Consider the following 12,818-nt stretch of genomic DNA (forward strand, 5'->3'; position numbering starts at 1 on the left):
CCCAGCCCTGCTGAATTAATCCTTTACTACATAGTACCCAAGCAAGTCAGTCAGAGCCTAGCTGATCTGCCTTCCCAGGTTAGCTCCAGACTTTATCCTCAAAGGGCAAAATAATACTCTGATACTATCAGCAGAAACACCTCCCCACCAACCCCATTCACTACCAGAGAGGATGTGACCACCACTGCCTGGCAACTGTGTTTTCAAAGAGTTCAGTTTGCCTAAAGATAGTAATGGTGTGGTGAGATTGAAGACCTTATAAATTCAAAATCTACCAGGTCAGATCTAATTTTTTTTAAAAGAAAGTACATTGAGTTTAATATTAGTGATTGCCAGAGGTCAAAGAGGGGATGGGGATGGGAACGAAGTTGGTGCCGCTATAGAAGGGAAACATGAGGGATCCTTGTGGATGGAAATATTTTCTCTCTTGACTGTATCAATATCAGTATCCTGATTGTGATATTATTCTAGAATTTTACATGATGTTACCATTGCGATAAACCAAGGGCACATGGGATCTCTCTGTATTGTTTCTTATAACTATGTAAATGTATAATTATCACAAAATGAAAAGGGTAGTTAGAAAAGAAGACACTGAGTTTGAAATTTTTTCATTTTGCAGTTGCTTTGAACTTGAAACCACTTGCTCTTGTTAATTAAGATAGCAAATGCTTGCCAGTCTCTATGCTTTGAACACAATGTACCAAAACTGAGGTTTAGCCCAATGTTGGTAAAAGCCTTGTTGTATGTTTGTTGGACAAGCTTATTTTGCCCCCTTTGGGTTTCTTTTAATTAAGTATGTGGCTGCCAAATTATTAAGAAGCACTTGCTACACACTATGAATTTAAGAAATAAGGCTTTTGGGAAACTTCTTTTAAAGGGAGTAGAATTGAATTCCGTTTCTTTGAGAATCTAATTTATTGGTGCTCTTGATTTTTCCAGGTACCTGCGATCATTACTTCAGAACTTGTTATTAATTCAGCGCTTCAAGAAACCCATTATTGAACATTCACCCAGGCAAGAACGGCTGAACTTCTGGTTAGATATAATTTTTGAGGCAACAAATGAAGTTACTAATGGACTCAGATTTCCAGTAAGAGATGCTAAATCCATTTTTTTAAGATTAAAAAAAAAGAAACTGGGGTTGGTACTATCTAATTATTGAATACTCTGAAAGGAAGAAACCCTTAGAGTAATTGAAAATGTTAAGAGATCCATCAGTCTTTTGTAGAATCAGCCAGCGAGAGACCAACTCACTAGAAAAAGCTGGCTATATCCTCTAAAATAGTGGTTCTCAACTAGGAGTGATTTCTGTCCCCCAGAGGCCGTTTGGCAACGTCTGGAGACGTTTTGGTTGTCACAACTGTGGGAAAGCTGTTGCTACTGCCATCTAGTGGGGTGGAGGCCAAGGATGCCACTAAACCTCCCACAATGCACAGGACAGTCTCCTGCCCCCAAGACAAAATTATCCAGCCCAAAATGTCCATAGTGCTGAGGAGGAGAAACTTGGTTCCACAACAATGCAACACTAATAGTAAAATTTTCGAATTCACAGCTGTTTCCTGTTGAGCTTTGGTTTGCCTCCAGTGCCACTAATTACTTTTTAAAACTTCATTGAAAAGCAGAATCGCTTTTAGCTTTTCACTGAGTTTTTGTTTCAGTTTTATGATCATCTTATAAGGAGTCATGAGTAAGACATCTAAGCATCCCAGAAACTGGACTTCAGATAATTGTGTTTCGTGTTTATGTCATAAGATTTTGTGAACATTCAGTGTTCAGAATTTCATGAAACATCGAATAAAAGATTACGTTGTTTGAAATGATTATGATAATGATTTTGTGCCTGGGTAATAAGTTTTTAAATCTTCTTTGAATTATGAAATATTTCAAACCTACTGAAAGGTACAAAAAAAATAATGGAGCAGACCCTCGTGTAATCTCTACCCCAGCTTAGCAGTAAACGTGTTGCTTTATTTGCTTTGGAAATTCATTCTCTCTCTATCTCTCTCCCCCTTTTTTACCCCGTTCCTCTTCATCTCTCCGTCCTTCTCTCCTTCCTTCCTTCCCTCCCTCCCTCTCTCTCCTCGCAAAATAAAATATGACTGATGGACTGCCACCTCACTCTTCATCCTCTTGCGTTTTTTGCAGACTTGGCTTCCTACCTGTGGATCCTCAAGTTTACTTCCTAATTTCTCTCAAAAAGTGTAGGCTTCCTCTTACTTCTCTGTGACTTCCTCAGGCAAGCTTTTCTTGGCCCCTCTGTCTAAAGAAGTGTCCCCCACCCCTTACTCACCATTATTCTGCCTTATTTTCTTCAGAGGTCTGTATGTTATCTTATTGCATATCCTTATCTGTCAGTTACACTATCTGCCCCATCAGAGCATAGACCTCCCATAGGGAAGGGATTGTGGGCCGCCGTATCCACCGGTCCTAGAGCAGGGTTGCTGCATCGTAGGTACACGTAGAGGATCTGCGGAGTCCAGAGCTTCCCATTTCCTCACTGGGCAAGATAACCTCTGTGGCATATTCCCACGCATTACAGAAATCTGTTCTTTTAGGTTCTGGTGATGGAACCAACCAAAGTCTACCAGCCTTCGTATGTCTCTATAAACAGTGAAGCTGAGGAGAGGACAGTTTCTCTGTGGCACGTCTCACCCATGGAAATGGTAAGAAAAAAATCATAAACAGCTCTCTCTGTATTCTGTATTATTTAATGAAAAATTCAGTTTTCAAGTAGGAGAGTCAACTATATTGTACTACTTGAAAGAACAGGCACTCATGCCTAACTTCTGAGTTACAGGACTATATGAGAGAGTGTAATCACAGATGGAGGAAAGGAAGCAGGGTTTTCCAAATATATATATTTGTATTATATGTATACCTATGTGTGTATATACATATGTGTATATATACGTGTGTGTGTGTGTATATATGTGTTTATATACGAATGAATATAAACTTGTGGAAAAAAATGAGTTAAACCATGAAGGAAGTGGATAAGGAATAAAGTGAAAGTCCCTCCAAATCCCCCAAACTTGGTATGTGTTCCCATCACCAATGATTTGATGGATGTCCATCTATACCTTTCTCTAAGCTCAGTTATATATGTATAATGTGTGTATACATATATCCATTATATATATAATATACATATATATAGGGGGAAGAAGCATTTTCCTTAATGTGAGATCATATGGTGAGATTTGTTATTTTGCAACTTACTCTTTTTAAACGATCCATACATCATGGACAGTTTTTCATATAGCACACACTGATCCACCCGATTTTTAAAATGTGATATTCCCTATATTCCCATATCACGGTGGTGCATTTCCAGGTATGGATGAGCCATAATTTATCTTACCGCTTTCCTGCTAATGCACATTTAGGTTTCAGTTTTGCATTCTAGCTGATGGTAAATACGCCATTGCACATCCTGGTGGTTACACCATACCACGCACGTGTAGATCTTTCAGGAGCAAAGAGTCCCAGAATTGGACCTGCTGGCTTCAAGACTACATATGTTTAAAATTCGATAGCTACTGTCAGATTCGTACCATTCTAATTTATACTCACACCAGCAGTGTAGGAGTGGAAACATTTTCGTTGCGCATTAAAGATATTACGCAAATGCTGGGCCAGGCCTCATGTTTTGTGGTAACAGCTATATTTTCATCTGTACTTCATCACATTTTTTCTTTAATAAAATATTTTGTAGTGATAAAAATAGGTAGCACCTTTGACAAGTACATGAGATCTATTTGCTATGTCTGTGTTTTCATGGAGTGTGGGGAGAGTTCTGCCATCAACTTGGCAAGGAAGGATTTTTTTCCCCCTGGAAACAAGAGTGTGAGCAATTATGTCTTAATCAGGTAAAAATAAGCAATATCTTCAAACATAAAATGCAACATCAGAGAATAAGGAGAGGCTCAGAATCATATTGGAAACTCTTTATCAGAAATAGTCATGATACAACAACTTTCCATTGTTCAGTGGGTATAAAATTTCAGTTATGCTAGATAAATAGGTCATAGAGAGCTGCTGTACAGCACAGTGCCTATAGTTAACAATGTGGGATTGTGCACTTCACATTTGTTAAGAGGGTAAATATCATATTTGTTCTTACCACACACACAAATAAAAACAAAACCCAAGGGACACAAGGACACTTTGGGAGGTGTTGGATATATCTGGTACCTTGATTGTGGTGATGGTATCACAAGTGCTGGCATATGTTCAAACCCATCAAATTATGCACATTAAATAGGTGCAGTTCTTTCTATATCAATTATACTTCAATAAAGGTACATATGAAAAATATATAGTCATGAATGATATTTCAAGTTGCCTTAGTCTGCTTGAGCTGCTGTAACAGAATACCACAGACTGGGTGGCTTAAACCAATGGTCCCCAACCTTTTCGGCACCGGGCACCGGTTTTGTGGAAGACAGTTTTTCCACAGACCTGGGGGGTGGGGGTGGGGGATGATTCAGGCGGTAATGTGAGCGATGGGGAGCGGCAGATGAAGCTTCAGTCTCTCACGCACCCGCCCGCCTGCCCACCCTCCCTCCACTCATCTCCTGCTGTGCAGCTGGATTCCTAAAACAGGCTGCAGACCGGTACTGGTCCGTAGACCAGTACCGGTCTGCAGCCCAGGGTTTGGGGACCCCTGGCTCAAACAACAGAAGTTTATTTCTCACAGTCCTGGAGGCTGGAAGGTCTGAGATCAGGGTGCCTGCATGGTCAGGTTCTGGTGAGAACCCTCTTCCTGGTTTGCAGATGGTGGTGGTCTTGCCCTCTTCTCACATAATAGAAAGAGAGATAGAGAACTCTCTCCTGTCTCTTCTTATATAGGGCACTAATCCCATCACGAGGGCTCCACCCTGGTGACCTAATCACCTGTCAAAGGCCACCATCTCCAAATACCATCACACTGGGGGTCAGGGCTCCAACATATGAATTTGTGGAGACACAAACATTAAGTCTATAACACAAATGTAAGCCAGTAACCTTGTCTAATATTTAACAGTGAAGCAACCTTCTCCTCATTGATAAGAGAGTCAATAGCCATTAGTGAAGGTGAGCTGCCGTAATGTGCTGGGGTATTTTTCCTGCACTGTGTGCTTTAAATATTTGAGCAAAGGAGAAGGAGCTAGAATAAGGTACATACATGGTGTTCATACAGATATATCTCATTTGAAGAAAGCATGTATCTTCTATTAAATTTGCCTCTTTGGTTTCTTTTTTAACCTTTTAAGTATAACACACTCAGAAAAGTGCATAACTCATAAATGTACAGTTTGATGGATTTTTTATGAAGTGAACACACGTAAGTAACCAGTGCAACCCAGGGAAGGGAACATTAGCAGGCCCCCACCCCGCAAAGCCTTACTTATGTTCCCCCCTCCAGGTACCACTGCCGTGAAGCACCCTGTCCTCAGTGTTGGGATTCTTATACTAGAGGCCAACCTTGCTTACATCCTTTGTGTCATTGATGCCACTGTGATGCAAGAGAATTTTCCAAATTCTATTCTGTAACCTCACTATTCCATTGATAGATGTAACAAAACACCTCCTTTTTAAATTTTTTTAAATTGATCTATGTCATCTCAAGTTTTTCATATTTCTTTTTTTTTTATAAATTATTTACTTTTTTGACAGTGTTGGGTCTTCGTTTCTGCGCGAGGGCTTTCTCTAGTTGCGGTGAGCGGGGGCCACTCCTCATCGCGGTGCGCGGGCCTCTCACTTATCTCGGCCTCTCTTGTTGTAGAGCACAGGCTCTAGACGCGCAGGCTCAGTAGTTGTGGCTCAAGGGCCCAGTTGCTCCACAGCATGTGGGATCTTCCGAGACCAGGGCTCGAACCCGTGTCCCCTGCATTGGCAGGCAGAGTCTCAACCACTGCGCCACCAGGGAAGCCCCATCATTTTTTAATTTTTATTGGGGTATAGTTGATTTACAATGTTGTGTTAGTTTCAGGTGTACAGCAAAGTGAATCTGTTACACATATATCCACTCTTTTTTAGATTCTTTTCCTATATAGGCCATTATAAAGTATTGAGTAGAGTTCCCTGTGCTATACAGTAGGTCCTTATTAGTTATCCATTTTATATATAGTAGTGGGTATGTGTCAATCCCAGTCTCCCAATTTATCCCTCCCCCGCCTTACCCCCCCGGTAACCATAAGTTTATTTTTTACATCTGTAACTCTATTTCTGTTTTGTAGATAAGTTCATTTGTAGCCTTTTTTTTTTTTTAGATTCCACATGTAAGCAATATCATATATTCGTCTTTCTGTGTCTGACTTTCTTCACTCAGTATGACAATCTCTAGGTCCATCCATGTTGCTGCAAATGGCATTATTTTGTTCATTTTACGGCTGAGTAATATTCCATTGTATATATGTACCAAATCTTCTTTATCTATTCCTCTGTTGATGGACATGTAGGTTGCTTCCATGTCCTGGCTATTGTAAATAGTGCTGCAGTGAACATTGGGGTGCATGTGTCTTTTTGAATTATGGTTTTCTCAGGGTATATGCCCAGTAGTGGGATTGCTGGGTCGTATGGTAGTTCTGTTTTTAGTTTTATAAGGAACCTCCATACTGTTCTCCATAGTGGCTGTATCAATTTACATTCCCACCAACAGTGCAAGAGGGTTCCCTTTTCTCCACACCCTCTCCAGCATTTATTGTTTGTAGATTTTTTGAGGATGGCCATTCTGACTGGTGTGAACACCTCATATTTTGACAAGTAGTTGTGGAAAAAACGAATCCTATTAAAGTGACTCTTCATACTTTTAGAGCAAAATGGTTTTGTTCTCGTGGAATATGGCCATTCCTGGTGTGAACACCTCATATTTTGACAAGTAGTTGTGGAAAAAACGAATCCTATTAAAGTGACTCTTCATACTTTTAGAGCAAAATGGTTTTGTTCTCGTGGAATTCTGCAAACCTATAATGGTTGCAGGTCTTTAACGGGAATTTCCATCGGTACATATAGTATCTCACTAGTTGTAAATGTGTCACTTTGTTTGTATATAGTCTGTAATAAGAAGTAGAAAGAACTATATAAGCAGCAAATGCTAGTTTTCCTTGACTGAGGAAATGTTTTGCACAGTGCTTGGTAGTTGTCAGAGCAAGTGTCTGAGAGAAATATAAATTGCCTTTTTTTCTTTGAGAGGAAGGCTTTGCTTTTGCCTTCATTTACATTTTTAAAATTCTGCAGGTTGTGCAAGCAAGCAGATTAGCCTGGAGTGAAATGATAACTTCTCTGCACAGACTTGCAGTTCTTCCCGGTGTGCTGTGGTGGTGGGAAGCAATCACACAGGCACACGTTCACCTGCAGGCAGCGCTGCTGTAACATTAGATTAAGGTCTGCTTCATCAGCCGGGGATTCAGAAACGTAACGCTGGTCAGTGTTTAACCACCAGCTCTCCAGGGGATATGGGAGCAGAGGGCCGATTTGTAGTGTTTACTGATTTCTGTGGTGTAAATACTCCCGTCCTGGCCAGTTTCACGCAACCAACATCAGGTCACCGAGCACAGGGTTAGGAAGAGATGTGCACAACTGGCCTCCCAAGCTGGTGCGAGCTCGCCCAGCACAGCGATGCAGGGAGGCTGCACAGAGCAGGCGCAGATGCAGTGTTTCTCCCTCAGCTTCTCGTGGGCCCCAAAGTCACCAGCAGGTGCGCTGTGGCCACCATCGCTATCCATACCGGTAGGGCCGCTGGTTTTGGAAAGCTCTTTGGGAGGTGCCTTTTATGCTTATATTAGCGACTGGAACATCTCACACAAAAAATCTATGCTTTTAACAACAACCAAAAAAAAAAAAAGTCTATGCTTTTAACACAAAAATCCCCCCTCCCTGAAAGTCCGCATCCTGGGGGTAGGAGGGCAGAGGCTGAGTCAGCACCTAGGGGATTCTGAAGGAGTCCCCCTCCCTCTGACTTCCCGGCCCATTTCTCCAGAGCCCACCCCGGCTCTGCTTCCAATGCACTGTTACTGGGGGCTTCTGGCACTGTGGAAAGCTAAAATCTTGAATCTGTTTCCTCATCGTGATTTGGTGAAATATCCCCTCTCAGGAAAGATTAGAATGCTGCCTTACAGGAGGCTCGGGACAGGAGAACAGTCATAGCTTTCCTGATTGACCCACCAGAACACCGCCAGATAGCTCATGAAAAACTCCCCTTGCAGACACAGGAGAGCACAGACTTCACGGTTCCATTTGTATAATATTCCAGAACAGGCAACACCCTCCACAGTGGGACAAGTCGGAATAGCAGTTGCCTTTGGGTCGACAGGAGTGACTGGGAACAGGGGATCTGAGGGAATCTTCTGGGCTGCTGCTAATGTTCTGTCTCTTGGTTTAGATGCTGGTTACAGTGGCTTTTCATTTTGTGGAAATTTATTGAGATGATCACTGTACCCTTTTCTGAATGTGTGCCGTATTTCAGCTTAAAAGTTTAGTAATGATTTCAAAAACACTTGTAGTGGCCCTCTTGATATTCCCCAATCATTATTGGATCCTGTGACTTTGCAGATAAAACTCAAAGTCTTTTATTAAGTGCCGAGCCCCTATATAACCCTGTCCCCCTTTTCCTCCCTCCTTCTCCTCTCCCTCCCCGACCCTCAGCCCCAGCCAGACCTTCGTCTGTCATCTCACAGTCCCCTGGGCTGGCCCTGCAGGAGTTCACATCTGCACTTTTGTTCTCATCCCTGTTCCTCCCTGGAATTCATTCTTCCGATTACCCAAGTCCTAACTTTTGCAGAGGTATCTCTAACCACCCTTTCCCGCCTTCCGTCCTTCCATTGAATGTCTGTTCGCTACCCAGTTGTCTGCATCATGTGCAGAGTACATCCTATCGCTTATTTATCCGTTTTCCAAAGTGTCTCCCCAGCTGCTCTGCAAGCCCGTGCACGACTTCTGTATTTTTATATCTGTAGGACCTATGAAGCAGGAACCCCCCACCCAATGCCTGTTGATTATGATGTGAAGGGAAAGCGGAGGGGAGCTTCGTGTGGTTTACTTCTTTTTTTAAAAAAATTTTTTTAGATTTAATTTTATTAATTTTTTTGGCCTCACCACGCAGCATGTAGGATCTTAGATCCCTGACCAAGGATCAAACCCGTGCCCCCTGCAGTGGAAGTGCAGAGTCTTAACCACTGGACCGCCAGGGAAGTCCCTCCGTGTGGTTTACTTCTTAACCAGTAAATCTTCCTCCCAAATCGAGAAGTTCCCTAAAGGTACCCTAGAGTAAACCTACCGTCCAAGAATACTTTGAAAACTTGTGTGGTTGAGCTTTCTATATACGTACAGCCTCTTGCAGGCTCTCTCGAATCTGCCCTCATTGATATTTCTGTACCTGAATCCAAAGCAGACTCCCGTTCTCCACCACTACCCTCTTTCAGTGACTTGGAACACATCCCTCCTCTGAAATACACTCAGTCTTTCTATAAAGATGGGTCTGGTGTGATAGCTTTCATGTTTTCATCCACTTTCATCTTTCACAGCTCTCAGTGATTCTCACACAGAGGGGAGGCTTAAAGTCCTGAAGATGGCCTCCAAAGGCCTGCATGATCTCCCTAACCTCCTCTCCCACTCCCCCTTCACTCACTCCACTCCCGTCTCACTCCCCTCCTTGCTGGTCCCCAAACATGCAAAGCACACTGCCGCCTCAGGGCCTTCGCACTTGCTGTTTCCTCTGCCTGGGACTGGTCCCCCAGTTATCTGCATGGCTCACTCCCTCACCCCCTTTAGCTTTCTGCTTGAAAACTCATGACTTCCTGCCCCACCTTAATGCTCTTTGCTGTGTTATTTGTGTTCATAGCACTTTGCACCCTTCACCATGCTCTTCACTTACTATTTGATTTATTACCTATCTCCCCTCCCTCGATTGTAAGCCCCATGAGGGCAGGGGTTTTGTCATTCTCTGTCATGTCCCTGCTGGTACATTGCCTAGTGCATAATAGGTGTTTCATCAACATGTCTGGATGGATCCTCTCCCATTGGGCACCATCCTCCCATCTGTGCCTGTTGTCATTGCTCCAGGATGGCAGGAAACTTGCCACCCGATCGCTTGTGGCTGTTCTCCTGAGCCGTATGCTCAGTCATTTGGCTCTCACACTTCTCTGGGAGGCTTAGCTGGTCATTCATGGCATTCCTCAGGCTAACCTAATGTATTTGCTTATTTAAAATTATTCTCTGTTGTTGTAATGTATTGGTATTGTAGCCTATGGCCCTTCTAAAACTGGGAATTCAGACACTCCTTGTGAGGCTTAGCTTTGTTCATAGTTTAAGGGCAAGGGATGGTGGTGGAGGGAGAGGACAGAGTTATATATGTATTTCTTAAGTGCGTCTTGTACAGATTGAAATCCCAGTTAGTCTTTGTATTAGTCATGGTAGGCTAGATGCTAAAACAAACATCCCCCAAATATTAGTTTATCTATGATGATAAAAGTTCATCTGTGTCTCATGTCATGTCCAGGTTGGCAGGGTCCGCGTCCCATCTGGTAGTGGATGGGGAAAGAGAATGTAGAGGAGAGGATTGCTGTGGAGGTTTCTAATGAGCCAGGCCCACAGGTGGAGCACATCACTCTTGTTCACATCCCATTGGTCAGAACTCCATCAAATGACCCCCCCCCCCAACTGCACAGGAGGCTGGGAAATGTAGTCTAGTTATGTGCCCAGGGAGAAAAAGAAATAAAGATTGGTGAACACTGACTGGTGTCTGCCACATTCTTGCCTCTCCAAACATTTTTGTGGGTCATTCAAGTTGGGTGGGCTGTTCCCAAAGTCATCTTAGAGTTTTCCTGATATGTTGACAGAAGATGAAAGGCTGCTCACTGTGTATGTACTGTATGCCTATTGTTTCTATCTCAGATTTTGATCATTGGTTCTAAACTGGATAAGAGATACAAATGAATTTTTACAATAGGTTAGAAAATGTTTCTGGTGTTCCAAGTTATGCGAAATATCTTGCTTTAACTGCTAAATTCTATTGAAAGTAAAGAATAGCAGAAGCGATTGACCGTAGAATGAAACTAAAAATGATTCTTTGCATGGAAAACATTAAACTACTGACTTTTGTCCTTGATACCTGCAGAAACAAATTCATGAATGGAATTTTACAGCCTCTTCCATTAGAGGAATAAGGTAAGAACATAAGAGAAAATGTAATTATTGTTTTAATACACATAACGGTGTTGTTTTTATCACTTTGTTTCTACTTATTTATAATATGTGGTGTTCTCATTTTTAACAGAATCCAAAACAGACTATTTTCTCTCTTGTTGCCCTGCCCGAGCTTGTTCATCATGTGCTGCTAGTAAGGCTTTTCGGCTTGTTGTAGCAGAGTAGCTGTTTTTGTATCCAACAGACGAAACTCTTGTCTCAAACTTTTTTTTTTTTTTTTTTGCTGTACGCGGGCCTCTCACCGTTGTGGCCTCTCCCGTTGCGGAGCACAGGCTCCGGACGCGCAGGCTCAGCGGCCATGGCTCACGGGCCCAGCCGCTCCGCGGCATGTGGGATCTTCCCGGACCGGGGCACGAACCCGTGTCCCCTGCATCGGCAGGCGGACTCTCAACCACTGCGTCACCAGGGAAGCCCCCTCAAACTTCTTTAAAACAAAAAGTTATGTGTGTAGAAAGAGAAAGTGTTTCTTCTTTGAGCCAATGATGTTCAGGTGCTCAGGGACCCCCACAACTGAAGCTGGGAGTTACTTGGTAATGATACTTGGCTGGGATCTCCTGGGCAGAGCGATAGAGCCAAGGGCATTGTTACTGGCAGGTGAGTAAGGTGGTGTATTCCCAGGAGAGGTCTGCCACCTGGTATTTGGTTCGGGAGCGCTGACCATTTGGGCCTGAATTGTGTGGCTGCTCTCTGAGTCCGACCCTGCCAGCACACCCAAGGGTGGGAGGAACTCTGGAGTAGATCTGAGTTCTAATCCCTCTTTTGCTGTTTGACCTTGAGCAAATCATTCAGCCTCTCTAGGTCTCAGTATCTTCATAGTTTCCATCATATTAAGGGCTTGGACTAGAACTCTATGTCTTTTCTCTGATTCTCAGACCACAGGCCAATGAATGAATCCCTGTTACCCCCAGATGCAGCCTGATCCTTTCCTAGACACATCAGTGTTTAAATTGGAGTAATGTTTACATCACTTTTAAAGGGAGAGAAATCATTTAAGAACAGAGTAGCATATTTGAATAATACTGCTCAGAAAATATAAGGTAATTCAAAAGGTGTTAAACATTTTCAAACATGTACTACCCAGAAACTAAGTTGTATGATAACATGTGGTCAGGAACCTTCTGTTTGTACCTTCTCATAGAGATACCTCTTGCTGCCATTTTAGCCATCATCAGGGATGTGCAAAGGGCCTGGGGTGAATCAGACCCTGGAACCAATGTGACATGAAGAGCACGTGTTGAACATTCCCAAGGCTATCCAGCTAACTGTGGTAGTTCCTTTAAAGATTGGTTTTGAAAAGTTACTCATGTATAAGCTAGTTTTAGTTCATTTTAAATCACCCTGTACTGTTGCTGTTTCAACTCGTAATTTGTCATGTAATCCGTAACATGTAAGGTAATGGTCAAAGAAGCTATAATCTCAGGAAGAGATGACTTAGAAAGGGCAAGAAAAAGTGGCTTGCTAAAATGCTATGTTTATTTCCACTTCCCTTGTGTGGCCACAAATACTGTGTCCTGATAGTTTTCAAGTCTAGAAATTCCTTTGATATCACAATAAATTATTTCACAAATACCTTTTTAATGACCTTATAAACTCTTGAAGACAGAAACCATATTTTATTCCCATTCCTG

The 12,818-nt window shown here is 42.5% G+C and overlaps 1 protein-coding gene across 1 annotated transcript in view; it reads left to right on the forward strand.

The window, feature by feature from the left end:
• The window catches only part of MAP3K15 (mitogen-activated protein kinase kinase kinase 15), a 156,330-nt gene that overhangs the window by 103,158 nt on the left and 40,354 nt on the right, over positions 1-12,818 (forward strand). Inside the window, exons 10-12 of the mRNA XM_007469314.1 lie at positions 943-1,093; positions 2,559-2,666; positions 11,102-11,151. Coding sequence (XP_007469376.1) covers positions 943-1,093; positions 2,559-2,666; positions 11,102-11,151 — 309 coding nt within the window. The remainder of the gene's footprint in view (positions 1-942; positions 1,094-2,558; positions 2,667-11,101; positions 11,152-12,818) is intronic.

Source organism: Lipotes vexillifer, unplaced genomic scaffold, assembly GCF_000442215.2.
Source record: "Lipotes vexillifer unplaced genomic scaffold, Lipotes_vexillifer_v1.1 scaffold1442, whole genome shotgun sequence".
NCBI lineage: Eukaryota > Metazoa > Chordata > Mammalia > Artiodactyla > Lipotidae > Lipotes > Lipotes vexillifer.